We start from the raw sequence: 24,465 nt of genomic DNA, 5'->3' as shown, positions 1-24,465 counted from the left end.
CGCGGTGACCCTTCATCTCCGGAGGTGACGCTGCTGCTTTGCTCTCCCGGCTGCAGCACCGGCTCTGCGCTGCCGCGTTTTGGGGTTCCCTACCGTGGGACCGTGGGCCCTATAACCGAATCGCTTGCAAAAGGGGGAGCAAAATTTGGCCCAGCATCCTCACCCCCGCTGCTGCCGTCAGGAGCAAATCTAATTACTGGAAGGCGGCAGGGCCATGAAAGCGGATGAAGTCATCTGCTCTCAAAGGCGCCGAGTGACACGCGGACAACGGGGTCCCGCTAATCCCTTCTGCAGAGATGCAAATGGTAAATTGGGCTCCGCTGGGGCCGCTGCCTTTGTGTGCCGTGGGTCGGTGGCAGCCCCGCGGGGACAGGAGGGCCGTGACCCCCCGACCTCTGCCAGGTTTGGGGCGGCTTTGGGCGGCCCCATCTCGGCGCTGTCCCTCTCTCTGCTGCGGTGCTCCGGTCACCTTTTCCTGTTGCTCAGCTTCCCCAGTTCAGGTTTTCCTCCCCGCCGAGCGCTGCCCTTCTGGGATCTGACCCCTGCATCCTTCAGCGCCCTACGCTGGCATCCCAAAAATGGGCAACGCGGGCACCCAGAAAGCCGTCTCCTCCTGGGGATCTCTGTTCCACCTTGACCCCTTCCCACCCTTCCCCGCGGGCCGCCCCCATCCAGCAGAAGGGCAGCGAGCCCGTCATTGACCGGGCCGTTACCCATCCCCTCCGGCACTGTGGGGTCGGCTTTGTTCCCCACACCGCGGCCGATCCCGATGGCCCCAGGCAGGTAGCTCTGCGCCCAGCGGGGCTGGGGGGTGCGTGCCCCCCTCTGCTCACAGCGAGGGCGACTTTTCTCCGGCTGCTCCGTAATCCGATCGTCTTGTCACGGTTCCCGGGAGCGGGGCTGCCCGAACAAAGCCCCGGAGCATCCTCGGCTCCCGCGGCCGGGGGCTGCAGCTGCGCCTCGGAGCGTGACCGATCGGGAATGAGCCTTCGCAGCGCGTCTAATGCCGTTTGGACAGGGGGCCTTTCATGCACTCGTGGGAGCGGGGCCCCGCCATTGAGCGGCAGAGCCCCGCGCTCCAGCCCTCCTCGCTCCCACTCCGCGGGAGCTGCGCAGCCCCGCAGCACCGTCCTCGGGGCACCGTGGGCTGAGACGGGGACTGGGGGGGGGGTGGGGGCAAGGGGGGGAGGGGGCAGGTGGGGGTGGGTGGTAGATGCGAGGTCAGCGTGGGGGGCTGGGGTGGGAGGTTTTCTGTGTCACCCTGGCCTGGTCCCCAGCGCCCTATGTGGACCCTGTCGCTGCTCCCAGCAGGTACCATGTCCTCGTGTCCCATCCCCACACCCCTCCGCTCCATCCCCAGCAGACATCTCGCCTTGGTCCCCCTTAGCATCTCACCCTGGTTGCCATATCAGTATCCTGGTCCCCATCCCTCTATCCCAGTCCACACCAGCTCAGCCCAGTCCCTTATAGGTACCTTCCCGCAGTCGCCATCCCAGTTCCCATCAGTGCCAGTCCCCACCACCTTGTCCATGTCCCCAGCTCCCCACCATGCTCCACGTGCCCCCAAATTCCTGTCCACCTCCCATGGGGCTCCAGCAGGGAGGGTTAAGGGCCGCCCCCGGCCTTGTGGGGGGGCAGGCTGTTCTGGGGGACAGGTGAGGACTGCAGGGTCACGAGATGTGTGGCTTCCACCTTCCTCAGGAGCACTTTCCTGCTGCTGAGAGCTTTCGGTCTGAAACACGTCACCTTTTCAAGTCCTCTTCAGTTGCACTGAGGTTGATATCAGAGACACAAAGGTCTGTGGAGCCCTCGTGTCACGTTTACGTGTGAACAGCTTCTGTGGTAGCAGTAAAACCCTACCAGTCCCATCACTGCTGCCTACAAAAACACAGCTGCCCCCGGAGCATCGCCGCTGCGTTTATTGGGGCTTCACTGCCCACTGCATCGCAGGGGAGCAAGGGGGGTCCGTGTGGGGGTCTTCTCCTGCGTGGGGCGGTCCCCAGGATGGTCCTTCGTGGAGGTGGAGTCGGCTGATGGAGCTCAACAAGTGGGGAAAGTGAAGCACAGAGCGGAGGGGGTGGGAGGTGCGGGGGGGTCAGGTGGGAGCAGCGTGGGAAGGGACGGTGAGGAGATGAGAGGAGGTAAAGAGGAGAGGGATGAAGGGAGGTGAGGCAAAGAGATGGGAGGAGGTGGAGAGGGGGGGACGGTGGGATGAGATGGAGAAGGAAGGGGAGATGGAGGAGGAGAAGCAGGAAGAGGAGAAAGAGGAGGAGGAGGAGGGGCAGGGCAGAGCTCTGACGCCTTGCCGTGCCCCAGGCTCTGCTGCTGACCCCCCCCAGGTGCACGGAGCTCCGTGCTCCGCCTCAGCCCCCGCCGAGCTCAGCCCCCTCCCCGCACTGGGTTCAATCAGCCCCAGGGCTGAATGATGGCGTCTGGGGGACGTGGGGGGGCACAGGGGGCCGTCCTACGGCCCGTCGGGGCTGGGGGTGAAAGCCGAGCATCTGAAAACCCCTTTGCACCTGCCCCGGGGTCCTGCTGCAAAAACAGAGCCGGGATGGAAACAAAGCAAAACCCGCTCTCCTCCTCAAGTGAGCAAAAACTTTGCATTTTTAGGAAAGGAAAAGAGACAAAACTCCTTCTGAAGCCAATGTTTGCCTTGGCAGGGCGTCCCGCTCCGCCGTACCCAGGGACCCGCGGCCACGTGCGATGCTGCGGGGGGACCGTCCCCCCCGACGGCCATCAGCGCTTTGAAGCGCGGGGCAGGAAATGAAGAGCCGCCTTCAAACGAGCGCTTGTCTGCTGCGGGGCCGGGGAAACGGGAAAGGAGGCAATTTCCTCATCTCCCCAGCCAGCTCGGTGGGGGATGAGGCAGATTTTTGGAAGATGTGCAGCTTGAGAGCGTCGCAAGGGAGTGCCACCCTCCCCGAGGGCATCTCCCATCCTTGGCCAACCCCAGCGCCGTTTTCTCCTCCGTGAGTGCGCAGACAGCGAAGTGCTGAATGCACGGCGCTGCCTCGGGGAGCAGCTCCTGCCCCACAGCCCCCACTTGTGGGGGCTCCGTCCTTCCCCGCACCGCATCGCTGCGCAGACGATCCGGTATCTCCCTCGGAGCTCTGCCAAGCGCTCACTTAAGGGGTTTTCTTTTCTTTTTTTTCCCAGTGCAAAGTGGCTTTTTGACCCAAACGCACATTTTCATAGGGAGGGTTTACTTTGGCCCAACGCCTTTATTTGTGTGTGTGTGTTAAAAAGAAATACGGCGAGGCAGCGCCGGGCGGGCGGGGGAGGAGGGGGGGAGGGTCACTCCTGCAAAACGTGGGGGAGGACAAAAAATTCATCATCTATTTGGGGCTTTTCATCAGAAATACCACGGTGGGAGTCCTGGGGAGCGAGTCACTCCGCAGATCCCTGTCTGCTCCTGCCTGGAGACCCCAAAGGAAGCCCGGACCTGCTGCAGGGGAGCAGACCTCCCCACACTCATGGGGCTGCTTTGAGCCGTGGGCTGAGCCCTGCTGGAGGTCCCTGGGATGGATGCCAGGTTGCTCGGCAGCAGCCCTGCTTCCTGGTGGCATCTCAGACCTGCCCCACGTGCACCTTGTCCCCAGCCCTGTCTGCAGCCCGGCCCCTCGTAGCCCTCAGAGCAGTGATGTTGGCTGCTTATGTCAACCCTCGGCTCTCTGACAGATGTCAGACCAACATCTTATGAGATCAGTGTCCATCCCCGTGTCCCTGAAGGATCCACGTGGTACATCACTTGTCTCCATCCGTAGATGGACCCCCATCCAATGCTGTAGGTTCTGTCCATCCCTAACCCCAAAGGACCTCCAGCCAATGCTGTAGGTTGCTTGTATTCATTCTTACTTCCACTGATGGGCACCAAAGCAGTGTCACAGTGCCCATCTATAGCTCCTGAGGAACCTCATCTCCGTCCCTCTCTCCCCGATGGACCTCCAGCCCACCCTGCACCCCCTGGATGCTCCCCACACCCTGGGCCGTGCTGGGGGCTGGAGACAGGAGGAGGGGAAGGAGCCTTCCAAATTGACAACACATGGCCCTGCCTTATCCCAGGGCCCAGTAAATAGGTCTTTCATGCTGGGCCGGTTGCCATAGGAGCAAACACGCAGGAAATATCCCAGATAACTCGAATAGTGGCAAAAACATATGTTTTGGATAAAACCCAGCAGAAAAATCGCCCTGTTTAACCCCTCCAAGGTATTTTACCCGCTGAGCTTTAACCCTTCGCTGCGTTCACGGGGTGGGGAAACTGAGGCACGGCCCGGGGCTGCAGGACGGGCGCTTCCCCGCCCCCACCCATCGGCCACGGCCGCCTCCCAGGGCCTCCCCCTCCTCCTGCAGCCGCCCCTTATCAGGACGGCTGTTCCGTGCTCGCTCCGCACGCACCGCGCTTTGATTTGCCAAGGAATTTGCTTTGCTTTTCTTCTTTCTCTTTTTTCGCTTTTCCAGGCTCAGCCAACCCTTCCCTTATCGCATCTGGAGAGCAGCGGCCCCGAGGGAGGCGGAGCAGGGGATGCGGGACGCGGAGCGCTGAGCCGGGATCCGTCCCGTGATGGGTTTGTGAGGTTCAGCAAAACAAACACCGCCGTCACCATCACCTCTGAGCGTGGGGGACTGTGGGATCGTGGGGGTTTTCCCCTTTTTGCTCCACCGCAGCACCGCGGGTCCCTCACGTCGGGGTTTCTATGGGCACTTCTCCTCCCCACCCCCCAAACCCCACTCAGAGCTCCAGACCCCACCGCCCCGGGGCCATCTGTGCCATTTCTGTCTCTTTCTGCCGTCGCTCAGTGCTGTCCCGGGGCCGTGAGTGCCACGTGGGGGTTTTGGGGCGTTCGGGGCCGCCGTGGGGTGCGAGCGCTCTCCCCGCCCTGCCCAGGAATGTGTCTGCTGATATTAAATAGACCTGGAGGCACTTCGAGCCGAGCCCACTTCCTCGCCAAGAAATGACCTCAGCGTTTGGGAGGCTTTCACCTTTTTCGAGCATTTTGCTTTCTCCTCCCTCTCCCGCCCACGGCTGTGGGGCCGACCCCACATTTTGGGGGGATATCTGCGCCTTTCATCCGTGCAAAACCCTCTGTACCCAAACCTGAGCAGCCCAGAGCTCCTGCACCCCCCGCCCCCCATCCCGGCCACGGCTGCAGCGGTCCCAATGGGTGGGGGGAGCAGGGAGGTTCCCCCCCACCCCCCCCCGGGGCACAGCCCCATCACATCTGGAGGGCAGATGCGGCCGTGCCGGGCTCTGCTGCCCAGATGGGGACGAGCAGGGAAAGCCCGGCACAGCGCGGGTCGGGCACACGGCACGAAGCAACCCCTGCTCCCCGGGGACTGCTGCTGCCCAGCTCCCGGCCCCGTGCTGCCTGGGCTTCTCCGGGGATGGAGCATCCCCATCCCGTGCCTGCATCCCACATCTGTGTCCCAAATCTCACTTCTATATCTGCTGCCCCGTGTCCTACACCGACACCCTGCACGTGGCTTCTGCTGCTGCACCCCACGTCCTGTGTCCTGCTGCTGCCCCCTGAGCCTGGCGCCCGTGGTCTGCATCCCCTCTCTGCAGCCCAAAATTCACTCCTGTGCCCCGTGCTGCATTGTCTGTGCCCTAAATTCCTTTTCCCACCTCTGCACCCCAAATCCTGAATCCACATCCTGCACCTGCATCCTAAGTTCTGCATCGACATCCCAACACCAGCATCCCAAATCCTGCATCTGCTGAAAGAGCTGCTCCAAGTGGATAAAAGGATCACCCATGGTGAACCCCAAAACGAGCCGTTAACGGCCAGAACAGGGGTACAACACAAAACGCTGCGGGGCAAGAAGCAGGGGGCAAGTTTTCCCTTCAAAGCGAAACCTGCCCTACAAATAGGACCCATTCCCCACTGCTGCAATGAGTTGTGTGAGGTCCTGCACAACACAGCCCCCACTGCTCCACCCGACCCCAAACGATCTCACTCCCAACCCCGGAATCCACACTCCCCGGAAACCCAAACCTGTGCCCACCGGGAGCCCCCGGGGGAGTGAACCAGAAAACCCCACATTCAGCCTAATTATCCCCGGCACAATCTGTGATCTCTGGGACAATTAACAGCGCTTAATCCTGGCTGAAAAGCACTCGGGGTCGGGGCGGTCTTCCTGCTGCCCCTCGCCCGCTGCCGGGGTCTCGCTCCCGGCTGCAATATAAATATGCAATTAAAAAACCCCACAAGGCCCCGTTAATTGCTCGGCCAAATAGGGGGGGGGGGAGGGGTCCACTGGAAAAAAAGGGAAAACAGCAGAAAAAGGCTTTTTCCAACTCAGTCACTGCAGCCACCAGCGAGAGCCGCGGGTTTGGGGCTGAGTGGTGGGGATGTGCACCTCGGGGTGGGGTTTGGGAGATGCTCTTTTTGGGGGCGGGGGGTGGTGCTGCCCCGGGTTAATCCCTGCACTCCTCTCGCTCCAGTGCTAACGACCCCTGGCAGCTCCGGGCTCGTTAGTGCCGTGAAAAGCAATTAGAGAGGCTGGGAGCGGGGCAGCTGCCGCCCCAAGAGAGCGGGGGGGGGACCCCGAGCTGCCCCCACAGCTCTGGGATGTGAGTGGGGCAGCGTGGGGCCGCAGAGCTCGAGGGAGAGCAGTGTCAGTGAGAGCAGCACAGGCGCTGGGATGGCACGAAGCTCCAAAGCTCTCCGTGCAGCTGTGATCCCACACTTTATTGAATGCATCAGAAGCGCAGCGGGCAGAGCCGGGCTGACCCTGCAGCACTGCGCCGGGGGGAGGGGGGGGAGGAGGAGGAGGAGGGGCTCAGGGTGGGGGCAGCCACACCTTCTGCGTGCTGACCACGTCGCTCAGTTTGCCCTTGATCTTCAGGAAATGCCTCTTGAACTCCAGCCCGTCGCCCTGCGCGGGGAGAGGGGGCGTCACACTGCCACGTCCCACCACCATCTGCCCCCCTCCCTCGCCCCCCTGCACCCACCTTGGAGAGGCGGAAGTCCACCAGGATCCTGCCCTCCATCTCCAGCAGGTTCACCTTGAAGATCAGCTTGTTGTTCCTCCGGTCTGTGGTGGAGATGGTGACCTGGGGGGGGCACAGCACCGTGTCAGGGGGGCACGGCCCCCTCCCCACGCTCCCCCCCCCCCGCCCGGCCCCACCTGGTTGGTGCAGCTCTGCTTCCAGCCGTAGCCCATCCTCTCACACACGTCCCTCAGGCTGCGGTAGGAGCCGTCGGCGTCCAGCTTGGTGAAGAAGCGCGTCATCCGCTTCACCAGGCGCTGCCACGGGCTCTGCGGGGCACAGCGGGGACACTGCGGCGCTGCCCCCGCACCCCACAGCTCGGCCCCCCCCACCGCGTGGCTGCAAACGGGCGCACGCGGCCCCAGAGAGCAAAGGGGCACCGAGTCGCACGCCCATATTGCACGCCCTCGTGCAAGCAATGTGAGCGAGCTGCACCCCCTCGTGGCGAACACTGCAGCTGCTGTACCGAACTGCACCCCCACTCCTGCAAAGCTGCACCCCAAGTGCTACAAACGTCCCAAATCCGACGCCATAAACGCTGCTAGATGGCATCCCAGCTACTGCAAAGCTGCTCCCTGCTTACAAAAGCTGAAGAGCTGCAACCTAAGGTGGCACGCGTTGCCAAGCCCCTTAGCATTAGAAATACTGCAAAGCTGCGTCCCAAGGATCACGGGGCTGCATCGTGGCATTACAGACACTGCAGAGCCGTGCAGCCAGGAGGCTGCAGTGCTGCACGCGGCGTGAGGGCACACCTGGGAGGAGCCTGGCGTGCCCAGCAGCTGGCTGCTGAGCAGCATGTGCTCGGGGCAGGCAGGCTGGGAGAAGCTGATGCCCTGCACCAGGCGGTCGATGCTGCCCGTGCTGCTGTCCCACAGCGTGCCGCCGGTGCCGGGCTCGGGCTGTGATGTGGAGTAGCTCGCCTTGTCCTCGCTGCAAGGCAAGCAGAGGAGATTGCAAAAGGGATGGATGAGAGGACTGCACCTCTTCAGGGCTCTGTGTGCACAGGCAGGGTAAGGGTGCGTGCGGGGTGACGACGTGTGCGTCGAGCTGGTGCAAACCAGGAAGGAAGCACAGCCCTGTGCTGCACGCAGCACCGTGTCGCAGCCCGCTCACCTCAGGGCACTCTTCACAGGAGAGAAGTCTGTGTCAGAGCGGACGTGCTTGGGGAGGGCTCCGGGGGACTCAGTGACACCGCCCGAGGACACGCGGCCACGCTTGGTGCCTGCAGGGCGAGCAGAATGCCAACACCGTGCACGGCTCGGGCAGGATCCGTGCCCCGCCCCACAGCCCTTACCCTTCTTCAGGGGCCGGCAGTACCAGCGGTCCTTCTTGATGTCGGGGATGGTGATGCGTGCCGTGGGGCTCTCGGTCAGGATCTTGTGCAGCAGTGCTGTGGGGAACGGGGTTTGTGCAGGAGGCGTGGGGCAGCAGGGGCACCGCTGCCTCCGGCTGTGTACCTAGCGGGGCGGAGTCGATCTTCCTCCAGGGTGCCAGGTAGGTCTTCCTCTCCTTCCAGTCGCTGTACTCCTGGCAGCTGTCGCTGGGCTGGTCCCAGGGCAGCTCTGCGGGAGAGGGGGGGGGGGCACAAGAGATTGGCAGAGGGGGTGGGAATGCGGCCCTTCCCTTTGCTTTCAGAAGGATGTGAGTACCAACGTCCCGCACCCCCCACGCGCCCGGCCCGCGCCCACCTCCCGCCAGCATGGCGGTCAGCACCACGCCGCAGGCCCACACGTCCACGGGCTCCGCGCGGAACTCGGGGCGCCGCAGCAGCTCGGGGGCCACGTAGGGCAGCGTGCCACACATCTTGGTCAGCAGCCGCTCGCGCCCGTTGTGCTTGAAGACGGTGGCCAGGCCGAAGTCGGAGATCTTCAGGTTGTCTGCGGGGACAAAGGGCGGTTGAGCCGCCGGCGACGGGCGCGGGGGGTCAGCCGGGGCGGGGCGCACACCTCGCTCGTCCAGCAGCAGGTTCTCCGGTTTGAGGTCGCGGTGCGTGATGCCCACGCCGTGCAGGTACACCTGCGGGCGGGACGGGGTCACTGCTGCCCGCGCAGGCGCAGCGGGGCCGGCCCCGCCCCGAGCACTCACCACGCCGGCGATCAGCTGCTGGAAGAAGCGCTGCGCCTCCGGCTCCGGCATGCCCACGTCCGGCTCTGCAATGCCAGCAGGGAGTGAGGGGTGCGCGGCCCCCGGCACCGCCCCAGCGCACGCAACGCACCGATGCGGTCGAAGAGCTCTCCGCCGCTGCAGTACTCCAGGAAGAGGTACTGCGTGGGGCCCTCGCGCCGGTGCCCGTAGAACTTGACGACGTTGTCGTGGCTCAGCATCTTGTTGATGCAGATCTCCTTCTTGATGTTCTCGGGGCACTCGGCCGCGCGCTTCATGTCCACGATCTTCACGGCCACGGCCTCGGCCGTGCGGCGGTTCACGGCCAGCTGCACCCTGCGGGCACAGCGCGGCGGGCAGAGGGCTCCCACGGCCCCAGGGCCGTGCACGCAGCGTGCAAGAGCGGCACGACACGTCCACAGCGGCACGCAGAGGGAGCGCAGCGAGAACGCAGCGGGAATGCGGTGCGATGCAACGGGCGGGGAACGGGGAAACGGAGCACCGCGTGGCGGAGCGGGCGTGCAACGGGACCGCAGCACAGAGGGCAGGAGATACGCACATAACACGCGAGCACCGCGCAGTGGGCGCGCGATGAGCGGGAACGGCCACACGGGGCACGCGGAGCACTCCGCGCCGCGTGGCGGGGGGGAGGGGGAAGGGGGTGCGCGTAGTGGGGGCACCGGAAGGGCCGCGCCGCGTCGCTCCGGGACCTCCCCCCGCCCCGCAGCACTCACTCCCCGTAGGCGCCTTCTCCCAACGTCTGCACCAGGTCCCAGTCCTCCACGAACGGCACGGCCATCCCGCCCCGCCCGCACCGGGACGCTCCGCGCCGCCCGTTCCCGCCAGCGCCGCGTGGCCCCGCCCCTCCCTGCGCGCGCAGCCCCAGGCCCCGCCCCCCGGCCCAGGCCCCGCCCCCCCGGCCCGATCCGCGCGAACAAAGCACGCCGCGCTCCGGTAATTCGCGTTTAATGGAGCCCCGGTAAAGCCGTTATTCCCCACGCGGTGACGCGCTATAACCGCCCCGCACGCAGCGCGGACGCGGGGAGGGGGCGGCCCATCTCCTCCTGCACTTACGGCGGTATAAAAAGAAAAACCCAAACCAACAAATCCCCTCCGAAGAAAAACAACCAGAACGCCCCAAACATTTCCGCTCCGGCGCCGCTCTACGTCCGCGACAAGCCGCGGTTGTCCAAATCCTTCACCTGCAAGAGAGGGAGGGCGTGGCAACACCGGGAGCACCCAGCGCGGCCCCACACCCGCCGCGCCCGGCCCCATACTTTGTATATCCGGACCAGCCAGTGCTCTGTGGTGTACGCCTCCTCCAGCACGTCCAGCTCGAAGTCCTTGTTCCCGATCTCGGCGTTGCGCACGCGGTCGTAGCCCGGCGGCCGCTCTGTGGGGGGAGGAGCGGTGTGGGGAGCGTGCCCCGGGGGCCGTGGGGCAGCACCACGCAGGACACGTACTGGCCTCGGTGTACACCTGCCCGAAGCGGTAGTAGCACATCTTGTACATGAGGCAGTTGAGCAGCACTGGGGAGCCCTCGCGGTCCACGCGGAACTCCCCGCTGGCGGTGTAGTAGTCGTGCTCCCTGATGTGGCGGCCCGTGTCCGTGCTGCCCCCGATGCGCACCATCCACAGGAACTTGTTGATGTCTGCGGGGTGCGGAGGGTGAGCGGGGGGCACACGTGGGGGGCACAGGCGGGGGGCACTCACGGCAGGGCAGGGCACCGCGGGCTCTTACCGTCGGACGAATACCCGGTGAGGCCGCCGAAGATGACCAGCACGTAGCTGACGTCCAGCTCCCTCATGATCTCGTACGCCTTCTCCTCCGTGGAGGCCATGGCCTGCGGGGAGCCGGCAGCTGCCACGTGCTGCTGCGCCGCGCGGCGCTGGCTGCGGCGCGGGGACGCCTACCTGCCCGACGCGGGAGATGTGCGTGTTGTTCCAGGTGTTGTTGTCCACCAGGATGGTGCGGTTGGCCATGGCGGTGATCTGGTAGCCGTAGTCCCACCACGACATCACCTTGGCGTCCTGCAGCCGGCGCGGGGCGCTCCGTCAGCGCTCAGTGAGCAGCAGAGCAGAGCGGGCCCGGAGCGCCGTTACCTCGGGCGTGTTGTGGCGCAGCCAGTAGTACGCCTCCCTGAAGTCATCGAAGATGATCCTGCTGCCGTCCCCGCCGCGCGCCGACAGCACGATGGAGGGCGACGAGTACGCCTCGCTGGTCACCCAGGTCGAGTGAAAGGTGTAGGTGATGAGGAAGAAAGCCATCACCAGGATCATGCCGCTGGCAACCTGGGGAGGTGAAGGGGTGCGACTGCGGGGGCGCAGAGCATCGCCTCCGCACGCTCATCCCCACCAGGAACAGCAGCCACTCTCCTCTTCCCCACGCTCACAAGCTGCCCCAGCACTCACTTCGTTTTTGATGGGGTATGTGGAGTCCTGCTGCTTCTTGCTCTTCTTGTCGGGCCGGCTGATGTCCAGGTTCTTCATGTAGGTGGACAGCACCTGAGAAACGCCGATGCCGGAAAGGATGCACATCACCGGGGCCAGCACCAGCATCAGCCGCACCTGCAGGAGACAACACAGCCATGAGAGCCTGCTGGGGGCAGCTGGGCACAGCTCACAGCCATGAGAGCCTGCTGGGGGCAGCTGGGCACAGCTCACAGCCATGAGAGCCTGCTGGGGGCAGCTGGGCACAGCTCACAGCCATGAGAGCCTGCTGGGGGCAGCTGGGCACAGCTCACAGCCCGGGGATGGGGCACCGCAGCACTGAGCAGCACTGCCAGGGCCCCAACGCCCTCTGGGCGAGGGGCTTCCTAACATCGAACCTAAACCCACTCTCTTTTGGTTTAAAGCCATTACCAACAGGTTCAGAAAAGAGAGTCAGCTTTGTTAGGACCACCTCCTCATCCTGCTCGGGTCCTGCTCTGTCCCACAACAGCGATACCGACCCCAGCAGTCCTCACCATTACAGCAGAGAAGTACATGGAGGTCACGCCATACATGATGATAAAAATACGGGCATCTGAGAGATTGCTGAAGCAGTAATAGAGACCAACTGCAAAGGGGAAGGAGAAACGGGGGTGGTTCACCTTAGCCTGAAAGTAAATCCAGCTGGGAGAGACATGCAGCACACTGCAAGGATGTAACAAACCCAGAGACCACCTGAGGGTCCGACTGCAGCAGGGCTGGGCTCACCTGGGAACATGAACACAAGGAGCTGCAGGTCAAAGTAATAGGAGGACCAGGTGGTGGGTTGGTGCTCCGAGACGGAGGCAATGATGGGAATGTTGTTCTTGGCATAGGAAGGATCCAGCAGGGAGTAGAAACGCCCGGTCCATGGGGAGATTTTCCCTAGCAGACAGGACAAAAATCAGCATCAATCCCAGCATGGCCAGCTATACCAGCAGGTTCCACCATCAGGGAAATGTGCAAAGCTGAATGAGCAACGCTGAACCTCATTTAGCATCTCCATTACCCAAGACTCTTATTTAAAAAAGAATAAAGTGTGATTCTACCCTAAGAAGACTTCTCCCCCACCTGATCCACATGGTGCAAGCAACAATGCAGAAATCATGACTGACAAAAGGTGTTCCCTTCTGTGAGGGACACGGTTAGTAGGAATAGTGGGGAGGGCTGGGGTCAGACTTGGTGATCTGAAAGGTCTTTCCCAATGATTCTGTGATTCAAAGCATGGAAAGGAGGTGAAACCAGCAGCGAAATGTGCAGCATCACCATTCATAAGACCACCACTAACTGAACTACCTGTGAGCATCAGCACAGCCCCAGTTGTCAGGAGGACAAAGCCAACCAGGGAGATGACGCTCCTGAAGAGGACTTCGAACTGCTGCGGGTTCAGCTTGCTGCGGAGGTAGTCCACAAAGGCATGGATCTGGCACAAGCCAAAGACTCCCAGGGCAGCCATGTGCTCTGAGGAAAGGACAGGCTGCAAGCAGAGCAGAGTGTGATCAGACACAAGGGAACGGCAGCTGAGCCACCCCAAAAACAGACCTCAGCAGAACCACTGCTGAAGTTATAGGAAGCCACTTCCTCCCTGTGGACATGACTAATTCCACATCAGCCTTAATTCTGATAGGAATGCACATGAAAAATGAACTCAGAGAGCTTTCCTTGCTGTAAGCTCTCCTCTAGCTGAAGTTTCCAAGCCCACAAAACCCGTATTCCCCACACCAGGGCACTAAAGGTGAGCAAGAGGCAACTGCTTCTCTTGAAAACGTGAACTACATTTCCTGCTGTACAGAGATGCCTGCTGGTGCATTTCCTTCAGGAAAATGGACCTCGAAGATTTCTTGAAAGACAAGCAGTGCCATAAGGCCTCACCTGAAAGCCAACAAAGGAGATCTGCATTGAGAGGATCGTCCCCAGGCAGTACACAGTGCAGTAGGCAACATAGATCCTGTGTGAGAAGCGGCCAGTCAGCATCAGCACAAGGACATGCAGTGGGATCAAGTTAATCAGGAAGACATAGCCACCCCACGAGGAGACCTGGCAAGAGAAAAATGAAAAATGCCACCCAGGGCTGGACAGGAGGCACGGTGGGGGCCAGCAGGAGTTCTGCTCTCCTGGCATCATGTGCTCTCCCCAAGGAGGACACTCTGAACAGCCCCAGTTGCCCGAAGCCAAGATTCATTAGATATCTGGGTGCCAGGACACGGAATGCTCACCATGTAGAAATAGGCAAGAGCACACATTGCTGCCCAATAGATAGAGCCAGTTTTCACAGCCTTGATCCACATGTAGTAAGTCAGCAGCATGCAGAAAATGGCAATACCTGGGTGGAGAGAGACAGTAATGTCAGAGCAAGCTCGCATCTCCCTGAATGTCAGCATAACCTCAATGGCAATATGTACCACGGTGTCCAATTGCATGAAAAATGCATATAGTGGGAAATCAGTTCCACATCTGACTGCTAGACTGAAACATGATAACATTAGCAGAGAACAGCTCACGTGGCTTCCAGCTCCACCACTTACCCTTTACGTGGTCCCCCACAGCCCAAATAGGGGAAAGGAACCCACCTTCTTAAAGGTTTCCCTGCTCTGAGCACTACAAACTCACCTTCATTATCATAGGATCCAGCAACAGAACGAGAGATGTACCCAGGCACAACTGCAATCATGGCAGCAGCAAGGAGCCCCGCGCCCGCGTCCTGGGAGCACAGCCAGAGGGCAGAACCATCAGATCACAGCTCTGTGCACGCACAGATAGGCCTCAAATATCAAATAATAAAACCCAAATGGTCCCCCCCATACCTTGAGCTCTTTGGTGAGGTGGTAAGTCACGATGGTGGTGAAGGAGGAGAAGAGGGGCGCCAGGAAGACGCAGACGTTGCGGATGTCGATGGTGATGTGGAAGAAGTGCAGCACGTGGTAAATGGCTGCTGAGGTGATCATCAGCCCTGCGGGACAGACGTGGCACCATCAGAGGGCTGCAATTGGAGCAGGGCAGCCAAAAGGGGGGGAAGGTGGAACAGAAGGGAGCTGCTGCCTTCCCAAATCCTCGTCCTGGCAGCCCCGCATCGCACAAGCTGTGTTCCTGCTGGCCTACCTGGGTAAATGGTGCCACCAATAATCCTGCCCAAGGGGTACCACGCTCGGTCATCAAACCAGTTGTGGAATTTGTAGAAGCCCTCCTCTGCCAGGAAGCGGGTCGTGCGGTAGTTAAAGTAGCTGCAATGACACGAGCACCTCTGTGTCCAGACTGCTGGGGACAGCCCAGCAAACAGCACCCAGCACCCACTGACCCAGAAGGGGAAAACCCATAGGATGAGAGGAAGGCACTTACGGGTCAAATTCATGGATGACGCTTTCAAATCTTAAGACTGAAAAGAGTCTTGTGGAGAAAGCTGCAAACACAAAGAGAAGAATGAGTTTTCAATACGAATAACAGTGTTTGCTTGGGTCACACCTTAAGGACAGATGGCAGCTTGGCGACCTAAGAAGAACAGAGGCAGTTCCTGGGGTCCTGCACACAGACTTACACAGCACAGCTGCCATGGACAGGATGAGGAGCTTGAGCAGCGTGTCCTGCTTCTCATACGAGAGCCGGAGGAACCCCAGCTTGGTCATTGTCACACCAAAGGCAGGGAACAGAAACCTGAAAAGCTAAAAACGAGAAATGGAGATCATCAGACAGAGTGGGGCCGGGCGCCTCCTGTGTATCTGCTTCCTCTCTCCTCCCTTTCCTTGAACATGATTCCCCAGAGCCTCACCTGATCGCTTGGCCCAAATTTTGGCTGAGGCTTCAACTTCTTTCACAGAGAGCAGAACTTCCTTGGGGCAGACGTGTCTATTTCTCTGTGTGCAAAACAAGATAAGCCTAAGCTTTTAGGCAGCAAATGAACCAAGGCTGGTTTTCCTTGGCTGGGCTATAAGAGATGCACAAGAAAGCCACAGAGGTTCCAAATTACTGATCTGAAATGCACTCATCGCAGAGGTTTGCTAACTCAGATCTGCACAGGCAGCTCTCATGGCACTGCATGATGCAGCTGTTTAATCTGACCTCCTTGGGTGGAGGAGAAACCCCTGAAAATCTGATGGTAGGTATCATGGAAGTGAAACTGCAGGCAGAGATTAACGACTTCGTTCTCCAAAAACACCATGATTTTTTTAAGAAATGCTTTGTTACTCAAACTGGAAAAACAAAAAAAAACCCAATCTCCTACAGCCTAAGTCCCAGAACGGGCTGATAAAGCCATATCTCTGAGCTAAAAGGCCATGTGGGAGTTTATTTGGAAAGGCTGAGATTTAGGACAACAAAGTACACCTGAAAATCTTCCTGTGACCCAGCAGTGATTCTAACCTCCAGCCATCCATTGCACACCAACAGAAATAACTGTCGTCATTATTTCCGGGCTCCCTTAGGGGTCACATTCAGCAGCTAATAAGGACAGAATGCTGATGCCTGCAGCTCCGGGCAGGAACAGCTCTGCCATCCTGGGCCCACAGCTCCACGGGGTGCAGGGCAGGCCCACGCAGCACCCGGTGTGGGGTAGGAAGGGGTAAATGCCATGCCTGGGCCAGATGCTGACGTCCTGGCCTCGATACCAGCCCCTATGAGCCTGTCCATGCCCGGAGGTGCACCCACAGTCCTGCACACCACGCAGCTCCATGAATCCTGCAGGCCCCCTCGGCACACAGGCCGCAGCAATCCCACAACCCCAGACCTGACACCCCATAACGCCACACCCGCCTCAAGTATCTCCGTGACCCCACACAACCCCTCACCCCCAGGCCAGACAGCCCCTAACCCCCAGGCCTGGTCCCCCACCAGCTCACGGAGTCCGACCCCATAACCGCACAGCGCCAGGCTCACGTACCCCATAACCCTACCCCGCCCCTCCGCACGGACCCAGCACCCCGTTACCCCACGGACTCACACGGCTCAGGCCCCGCACCCCACAACCCCAGGCTCGGGGCTCCATAACCCCACCGCTCCTCACGCCCCAGGCCGCGCAGTCCTCACCCCTCAGGCCTAGCACAGCGCAGGCCCAGCGCCGCACGACCCCCAGGCCCTCAGCCCCGTCCCAGCCCCGCTCCGCCCGCAGTCCCGGCGCTCCCCCCCGCTCCCCCGGCCCTCACCCGCGCCCCGCGCTCGGCCCCGCCGCCCCGGCCATCCGCCCCGTGCAGCTGCCCCAGCCCGCCTCGCGGCACCGCCGGTTTCCCATTGGTCCGATGCGACGCCACTCAAGCGACGCCGCCGCTCATTGGGTGCAGCGCGGAGGTCGGGATGCGCATGGAGGCTCACGATTGGCGGAGCTCGCGGTGGGCGGGGCCGCCTGAGAGCGAGCAGTGACGTGTCCGTCCGGGCTCTGGGCCCCAGGGGCGGGGCGGGGCTCGGTCACGTGCCCGGAAGCGGGCGGGGTACGCCACGTGAGCGGCGCCACGCGGGCGCGCCGGATCCGCCCCCCCCCCCCCCCCCCCCTCCCGGTGGTGTCGGAGCAGCACCGATTTCCCAATTCACCCCGAAAAGATCCCGAGAACGGCCGCTCCGAATGAAGTGCTGCACGCGGGGTGGCTGCAAACTCCGTTTGTTGGTTTGTTTCTTTTTTCATTTAACATTTCAGTGTGAAAATACTCGAGAAAAGTTTCTCCAAAACCGAACCCCGGCTGTGAAAAACCGCGGGGCGGCGGCACCGGGAACGCGCACAGCCACACCGACACGCGTGGACAAAGCACAGCGGAACAGCGCACAGAGCCCCCGCGGTGACACACGTCTCTGTGCCCACGGAAAACCCACAGGCAGGTGCTGCTCACAGGTCGCTAACGGCCACGACAGCGATGGGAAATGCACAGAAACCCCAAAAAACCTGACACCCAACCCCGGGTTTAACGTGTTCCCCAGGTTTCCACTTCCTGACCTTGTTTGAGGAAGTTAGTTCCCTTTGTGATTTCAGATGTAAAAACCCCGAGCGCTCGGTGGCCGGGGCATGGAGCTGCTCCCCCCCTGCAGGACGGGGCCCTCTGCTCCGGTGCCCTGGGAGGTGGCACTTGTCGTGGGGCTGTCTGCAGTCGGGGACCAGGGCTGGTCGCTGCGGGGCGGGGAGGCTGAGCTCCCCCAGCCCTGGGAGCTGCTGAGCACAGCAGGACTACGAAACCCCGACCTGAGTTACAACATACAAAGGACAGCAGTACAGGGGAGACACAGCACAGGTTACCCACAAAGCTAGGGCAGAACAGGGGCCACAAAGCACTCGTCTGAGGGGAGGGAGATGGCACAGGAAGGAAGTACAAAACAGTCCAAGGGAAGGGCTGGGACATGCTATAAAACAAGCACAGGGAACCTGGCTTTTTGTATCTCACAAAGGTGTTAAAAATCCAGACCTTCCCCCAGCTCTCCATCTGCATGCTCACAGGGGGGGACACACAGAAAACACCCCGGGGGGATTTTGGTGGTGGGAAAACTCCATCGAGTGCCTCACACGCTGGGTCCTGCGTTCCCCCAGGACGTTTCTTAGCAGCTGAGGCCCAGCCTGCATCCTGTCCCCCTTGGGCTGTGGTTCAGTGCCCCGGAGCAGGCTTCTGTTTGGCAGGAGATGGCTGAGGAGACAGCAGCCTATCTGCAGAGGCGCTGCTCAGGGTGGACTGAAGGTAAACGGTCTTGTGGAAGAGTCTGTTGCTGAGGAAAACCACCAGGGAGAAGAGACGGAGCTGGAAGTGGCTGGAAGGGAACAGAGGCTGTGAGCTCGCTGCCTGCACGGTTTGGGCTCTCCCTCATGCCACACCAAAGCAGCATCCTGTGTCCAAAAAGCCCCCTTCAGCCCTCACTGCATTCATTATGCCTTTATAGATAAGGGGAATTTAACAGGGACGGAAAGCCCAGCCCTGCTATTCCTCCCTCACCAACCAAGTGCTGGGAGCCTGTTCTCCCCGTGCTGTTTCTGTTTAGCACGTTTGTCCCAGATCTAACACCAGCACAGAGCTTCTCCAGGCCACTACTTACTACGTTTTGCCAGGTGTCTTTGCTTCGTTGGCGCTGATGATGAACAGAGGGAAAAGGATGGAAAAGAGGCAGCCACTGGAAGGAAAAAGAAAAGGGTTTGCTACAAGTTCTCCATGAGAATGTCCACGGTACTGTGGATGAAGGAATATTTCTCTGACGTAAAGGAGGGCAGAAGTATACAGACACTCGTTGGGAGAGGGGCATTAGTGTGGCCTGCTCCTCCCAGACAGCAACCTGCCCTCCTGGAGACTCACCTGATGATGTAGGAGGACTGCATTGCAGTGAGGAAAGCCAGTGGTAAGCCAAATCCGAAGTAATAGGGCCAGTTTCTCTCAATGTTGGATAACCGTTGGTGCATTTCAATTCCTGGTGAGAACAAAACCCCAGAGAAACCCACCGAGTTGGCACAGTGGGGAAAGACCTTCACTATGCCTCAGTCCTCATAAAAATAAAGGAAAACAATATACAGAACAGGAGGCATTTACTCCCAAGCCTACTTCAAAGAACATGGGAATACTTCGGATTGCTGTCCCAAAGAGCAAGTGAGCAGAGAGAAAACAAACCCATGCAGTAGAATCAGGATGAAGAGGAGCAACAGCCAGCAACAGTGACTCCTGTCAGCTGCTGCAGAACTGCTTGTCCACTTCTCTGCCACATACACAGCCCCTGTGGGCCACACACGTCCTGCTATCAGCCCATGCAGGCTGCCCACTTGGATACAGAGGCAAACACGTGGACCATGTGTGGCAGGCAGCCCAGGGGCTGCAGGAGGCAGCACTCACCTTTGTTAAACCAGCGGTACTCAAAACAGTAGAGAGAATAGAGCAGTGACATGTGCAGGAGGCTGATCAGCTGGCCAATGAGATCGATGGGGAAAAGGCTCACTATCATCCCCTGGGGAAGAACGAGCAGGTGAGGGAGGGCTGTTCAGGCCCTGGAGCAAACACCTGCCCCGTGTGTTGTGTCAGGTCACTTCTGTGAGCTCACCTGGATGAGGAACAGTGCCTGCAGCAGGAGGTTGAACAACATGTCAGCAATGATTTTACTGACGCTGGGAAACGGGTGTGGCTTCCTGCCAGAAACTTCAAATGCCAGATCTGCAATGTCCTGCACGTGAGAGAAGGGGAAGACAAACAGTTCACCTAACAGAGCACGCTGCCGAGCTGCGGTCACCCAACCTAGCCCCGTTTCGGGACGGGATCTCAGACTCTCTAATGCTGGAAGTTTGCCCCACACCCACGCAGGTGTGCCAGGATGAACGCCCAGCATGTGCCATTTCTGGGCTTGACATGCTGTGTTTTATCTGGACCCAAAATGCCACCCCCATATCATCAGCAGGAGGGCCACAGGGCATCCCACAGATTTCAACACAGAAATTCCCATGAGAGTCCACATTCCTGTCACCTACCTGAAACCAGATGGCATTGACGACCTTACTGAGCACAAACAGGGGAAGGACCCAGAGGGCACTGAAAATGGAGGTGAGAATAAACTCCAGCCAAGACCAGACATCGCCGTGTAAGGAAGGGTCACCTTTGACAGATGGGCAGAAAGCAGAGCATCAGGAACCTCCTCATTTCACATCCCAAACCCCACAGGTCCATGCTCAACCTTCCTGTCACAGTGAAATCCTGATTGCAGTGTTTGAGTAAAGTGCTCTGACCTTAGTATCCCTTACAGGCACAATTCCACCCACTTGCTTTCCATTTTTCTGCAAAAATATTTTGTACCTACTGACAACTGTGGGCATTCAGTAGCAAAACACACGGGCTAGATGCTAACAGAAGAAGAGATCAAAGGCTTGTCAACCCTTCCAGACTGTTGGCAGGATTACCCACCTGTCTGACTCTCAACAATTACAGCCTTGCCTTAGTACTCAGTGCCCCCTAATATACAGAGAGAAAAGAACTTACCAATGATCTGTGCTGTGACTGACTGAAGTACAGGTATAAACACTCGGTAAAACAAGAAGAGACTGAGCTACAGGGAAAGACAAACAGAAAAAAAAAACAGTGAGGCCTTGCACAATCACTTCTTGTGCTCTATTCTGCCACCTGGCGTGGTGAAATCCCAGCACATCCAATAAACCTCCAGCATAAGCCCCTCTAAAGATACCATGGCCCCTTCTGATGCCACAACAGCTCCAAGGCCACAGCATGAGGTTAGCAGACAGCTTCCTATTTTGCATCTAAATAGCTCAGTCTCAAATGAAACAGTAATGTGAGGACTGCCCTCAGTTCCTACAGCCTTCCAGCCGTGGGCAGCCAAGCCCTGCTGAAAGCCCATGAGCATGGCAGCACATCACTGGTTTTCACAGTGTTTTAACACAGAAAATACCCCAAATATCTGCTTACCCAGAATACACCTCCATTCCAGGCACAACACTGAAATATCCGGCTCACTATCCGGGGTTCACTGGAAAGCAACAGCATAGATGTGTTTGAGAAACACTTAGCTCCTGAGTGTGGACAAACAGCAGCTGTTCCAGCCTCATAGCATGGACACTGCTGCAGCACCTCAGTAAGTTTCTAAGACAACCAACCAAATGCCAGTAGCACTGCTGATTTTATCTGAACACTGGAATTGTGCAAGAAATCCCAGCGCAGACACACAGCAGCTCTCAGCCATCATCTTTAGACAAGGTCAAACTACCACCAAATAAGGCAAAAATAATGTGCAAGTACATCCTGAAAGGCAAGGCATATTCCCAACCAAATGTCACTGCATTAAATGCCAGCCCAACAGCAATTAGGAGAGCTGAGAAACGCTTCTGTGTGGTTTGAGAGTCAGGCACAAGAATAGATGCTGGTCTGCTCCCACATGGATGTAATTCAGGCATTCCCAGCCTTAGTGGATGTAACTGATATAGATGGCTGCAGAACACTGCAAGGCTGTGGAAAAAAATAACCTTCATCTGCCCCAAATGTGTAACTTGGATTTGAGATGCATGCTCTGAGCAGAATGCTGCTTCTTCCCGACCCCATGAGCACCACTGGCAGCAGCCATCTTCAAACACAGCAGGAAAAAGCAAACTCAGAACTCCACATCCTCTGGTTTGTATGGCTGCACACTGCAGGGCATTCCAAAATGCCTACATACTGAAACAAACAACAGTGTGATTTCCTCTCGCTTCATAAATGGTCCACAGCTTCCCTACAGAGCACAAAATGGTATTCGTGTTGCAGCTCTCATCCTTGCTGGCTCTGCACGTGAGCACAACTGGGTTTATAAACTATGTTTCTGCTGCAGACCACTTGCAAATGAAGTCAGAAGATCAGCTTGTAATGACACTCAGGCTGCAGGTCTGTCCCAGCTGCACAGAGATCTTCACAAGTGCAGGCAAAAGAAATGGCTTTATTTCATAGACCCCACTTACCTCAACTTCCCTTTTAGCTGTGGTACAATGGATATTTAAGAGGAAAAAAGCACAAGCACTGCCAAATCACTATGACTTGCAGAGGTTTTGCAATTCATTGGGCTCTTCAAAGCTCATCACAGAGCTTCCCTCTGGTTACCCCCAACAGACTAAAAAGACAAGCAAATTACCTGACTTATCACTCATAACACTCCATACTCACCTCTCTTGCTTCCTCTCTTCCATGTGAAACCTCCGCTGGGCATATGTGCTGTTTGCTCTCTTCCTCCTCTGCTCTTCCCTTTTCTGCTGGATGCGGGCATCCAGCTTGGAGATGGTGCAAATGCCCCAGATGGAGTCCTTGATTCCCTGCAGACACGAGGACAGCACGTGAGCCAAGCCAGCCCAGGGCAGGGAGGAGTGGGACGTGGCTGACCCGGGCAGCTCCCCATCACGGAAAGGGACATAAATGTGTACCAAGCAGATGTGTGGGGCTGCAGATTTGGATGCTGCTTTCCCAGCACCTCCATCTGGGAAGCACTGCCAGCCCAGCACAATTAACAGAGCTCATTACAGGATGGAGAGAGAGGTTATAGCACAAGGAAGGAAACAAAAGCACTCCCAGGACAGCAGGCTGTAACACATCAAGATACAGCAACCCAGAAACAAAGCTTTCCTCTCAAAGAAATGTTAGCAGTGCTCAGAAAAAGCAGGAGAGAGGAAAGAGAAACTGATCAAACCCCATCTTCAACACAGCTGAGTGTTATGCCAGCTGTTCCCTGCAGAACACTTTCTGGATTTTCATTCTTCCAAGGAATGAACGTAACCTCCCCCAAGTGCCTTGGTAGCACAAAGGTGGGTTTGCAGCAGCACTGCCCTTACTCACCCCACGCTCCCAGCTGAGGCCAACCCTCAGGCAAGCAGGGAAGGGATCAGGGGGAGCCATGAGGGACCAGACCACATCTGCATCACCCATTCCCACAGATGGTGAAGGTCAGCCCTGCTCCCAGCTGGAAGGCAAAGCCAGTGCCAAGGTTTGGATCACTAACACTGCTTTCCATGGCCTGGTGACCTAAATCACCACACGTTCCAGCACCTTTAGGAACAGCACTGGAAAGCTTTTTTGTTTTTCCCCTTCTTTTTAAAAAAAGGTGTGATGTCTCATGAATCCCCTCTATTTATAACCCTGGCAAAAGCCACGGAGATCTCTCACAGCCCATTTCTTCAGTCTGGCACAATGCACTTCTTCCCCTGCCAGATTTCCAAGGCCAATGAAATGTAATTATACAGAATACTCAGAATGTGCAAAGTCCATGTGGCCTCACTGTACGAGCTTGATGCGTATTCCTCCACAAATAAAACCATCTGTCCTTGTCTCAGAAACACTCTCACATCAGCCACATCCGTGCAAGCCTCCAGGGAGTGCCTGGAACGATTTTCAATGCCATTTCTTTCTTCTAATGACAGATGTGCTACAGCTGGCCTGGGTGGCTGCGTGCAGCCTTACTGCTGCAGCACTGGCTGAGCTCATCACTGGAGGTTTGAAATCACACTGCCTGCATGCAAGGGCAGGTCAGACAGCCCAAGAAACAATGCTGCCCCGCTCCCCCTTGACCCAACAGCATACATTTTGGTGTCAAGTATGTGTCTGACAAACAACAGCTCAAGCTGCTGCTCATACCTGATGAGTGGAAATTAATTACATGCTGCTCTAACCAACTCTTACAGATGGCATGAAAGCATCATGAAATGACACGTTTTTCTGCTCTGAGCTGTGCCCAGGGCACCACAGACCTTTGCTCTCTTAAACAAGTCTCCAAAAACAAGCTGTTTGTTCGTGTCGTGCCACAAGTGGTCTCAAACTGACATCAACACTTGGGAGGGCCACGAGAGACAGGGAGCACCGAGTTCACACAAAGCCTTGTCACCATAAAGCTGCCAGGTTCACGTGGGCTATGAGGGTCACTTCTGCCCAAAGGAATCTGTTACAGGTTCAGTCTGCCCTTTAGGACACATCTCACAGCTGGGATGGAATGAATCCTTCCTGGGATGTGGAGCACAGCACCACTTCTATGGAGCCAGAAGTGATTTTTCTTTCTTCTGACATAGTTTTCCAGCATGTTGACGCTTCTTTTGAAGAGATCTTCAACCTAAATACATCCAGACCCCCTTCCTTTTCAAATTCTGTAACCCACCCTCGAGCACATGGAAGGAGGACCCACAGCGGGCAGGATCAGCCCCGCAGGGACTCACCCTGACGAGGTCATGAAGGAAGGTTTTCACGCTGTCTGCCATCCTGCCTCCAGCATCACCTCTGTCTTCCAACACTATCAACTACAGGGAGAGGGGAAAAGCCGAACCCAAGCCTCTCTCATCATGGAGGGATGGGAAACGGATGGAGCCTGCGGAGAGAGAAAACAGCAGCGTGGCAGACACCGACACGGGTCCGAGCACGGCAGTCGGAGCCGGATCACAGCCCAAGCGCTGGACCCCAGCAGGGCGATGCTCAGCCCCGCCACAGGACGCTGCTGAGACCGAGAAAACCCCGCGT

General features: G+C 58.5%; 3 protein-coding genes across 4 annotated transcripts; all 3 read right to left on the bottom strand.

Annotated features, from left to right (window-relative positions):
- Window positions 1–6,689: 6,689 nt before the first annotated feature.
- Window positions 6,690–9,928, bottom strand: CHEK1 (checkpoint kinase 1). Of its 2 annotated transcripts, XM_065738339.1 has the most exons (12): window positions 9,832–9,928; window positions 9,210–9,433; window positions 9,080–9,144; window positions 8,941–9,010; window positions 8,683–8,871; window positions 8,452–8,556; window positions 8,289–8,384; window positions 8,108–8,216; window positions 7,747–7,924; window positions 7,132–7,263; window positions 6,956–7,057; window positions 6,690–6,879 (listed from the first exon to the last, which is right to left on the bottom strand). In XM_065738339.1, the coding sequence occupies exons 1-12, from the start codon at window positions 9,894–9,896 to the stop codon at window positions 6,784–6,786; spliced, it is 1,431 nt and encodes a 476-aa protein (XP_065594411.1). In that variant the 5' UTR covers window positions 9,897–9,928; the 3' UTR covers window positions 6,690–6,783. The 2 variants fall into 2 exon arrangements, with proteins under 2 accessions (XP_065594411.1, XP_065594410.1); XM_065738338.1 differs by lacking the exons at window positions 8,941–9,010; window positions 9,080–9,144 and having other exon boundaries at window positions 9,832–9,904.
- A 287-nt stretch (window positions 9,929–10,215) lies between these two features.
- Window positions 10,216–16,735, bottom strand: STT3A (STT3 oligosaccharyltransferase complex catalytic subunit A). The gene is made up of 19 exons (XM_065738577.1): window positions 16,699–16,735; window positions 15,330–15,414; window positions 15,099–15,222; window positions 14,903–14,963; window positions 14,666–14,787; window positions 14,371–14,516; window positions 14,177–14,267; window positions 13,783–13,889; window positions 13,439–13,603; window positions 12,863–13,043; window positions 12,296–12,451; window positions 12,064–12,155; window positions 11,510–11,665; window positions 11,201–11,389; window positions 11,012–11,128; window positions 10,839–10,941; window positions 10,561–10,749; window positions 10,375–10,490; window positions 10,216–10,299 (listed from the first exon to the last, which is right to left on the bottom strand). Exons 3-19 carry the CDS (start codon window positions 15,184–15,186, stop codon window positions 10,261–10,263), a joined length of 2,118 nt encoding a protein of 705 aa, XP_065594649.1. The 5' UTR covers window positions 15,187–15,222; window positions 15,330–15,414; window positions 16,699–16,735; the 3' UTR covers window positions 10,216–10,260.
- Window positions 16,736–18,033: 1,298 nt separating this feature from the next.
- EI24 (EI24 autophagy associated transmembrane protein) lies at window positions 18,034–24,264 on the bottom strand. Its single transcript, XM_065738576.1, has 10 exons — window positions 24,168–24,264; window positions 22,138–22,283; window positions 20,914–20,974; window positions 20,473–20,539; window positions 19,968–20,092; window positions 19,547–19,666; window positions 19,342–19,453; window positions 18,814–18,925; window positions 18,560–18,634; window positions 18,034–18,277 (listed from the first exon to the last, which is right to left on the bottom strand). The coding sequence occupies exons 1-10, from the start codon at window positions 24,207–24,209 to the stop codon at window positions 18,118–18,120; spliced, it is 1,020 nt and encodes a 339-aa protein (XP_065594648.1). The 5' UTR covers window positions 24,210–24,264; the 3' UTR covers window positions 18,034–18,117.
- Between the last annotated feature and the right edge of the window lie 201 nt (window positions 24,265–24,465).

The sequence above is a fragment of the Cyrtonyx montezumae genome, unplaced genomic scaffold (assembly GCF_038088225.1).
Source record: "Cyrtonyx montezumae isolate F1298 unplaced genomic scaffold, pur_monq_1.0 scaffold_22, whole genome shotgun sequence".
Classification (NCBI taxonomy): Eukaryota; Metazoa; Chordata; class Aves; order Galliformes; family Odontophoridae; genus Cyrtonyx; species Cyrtonyx montezumae.
This window is presented reverse-complemented; position numbering and strand designations above follow the sequence as displayed.

Bases quoted from the DNA above. Each gene is read 5' to 3' on its own strand.
- CHEK1 (XM_065738339.1), bottom strand. From the start codon at position 9,896: ATGGCCGTGCCGTTCGTGGAGGACTGGGACCTGGTGCAGACGTTGGGA. The intron at 8,872-8,940 runs GTGTGCGCCCCG...TTGTCCCCGCAG, and splicing joins CCTGCTGCTGGACGAGCGAG to ACAACCTGAAGATCTCCGAC. The intron at 8,385-8,451 runs GTACACAGCCGG...CGTTCCCCACAG, and splicing joins GATCGACTCCGCCCCGCTAG to CACTGCTGCACAAGATCCTG.
- STT3A (XM_065738577.1), bottom strand. From the start codon at position 15,186: ATGACCAAGCTGGGGTTCCTCCGGCTCTCGTATGAGAAGCAGGACACG. The intron at 11,129-11,200 runs GTAACGGCGCTC...CGCCGGCTGCAG, and splicing joins TGCGCCACAACACGCCCGAG to GACGCCAAGGTGATGTCGTG. The intron at 10,750-10,838 runs GTAAGAGCCCGC...CGCACCCCGCAG, and splicing joins CACCGGGTATTCGTCCGACG to ACATCAACAAGTTCCTGTGG.
- EI24 (XM_065738576.1), bottom strand. From the start codon at position 24,209: ATGGCAGACAGCGTGAAAACCTTCCTTCATGACCTCGTCAGG. The intron at 20,540-20,913 runs GTAAGCAGATAT...CTTTCCCTGTAG, and splicing joins GGAATGGAGGTGTATTCTGG to CTCAGTCTCTTCTTGTTTTA. The intron at 19,667-19,967 runs GTAGGTGACAGG...TCTCACGTGCAG, and splicing joins TCAATGCCATCTGGTTTCAG to GACATTGCAGATCTGGCATT.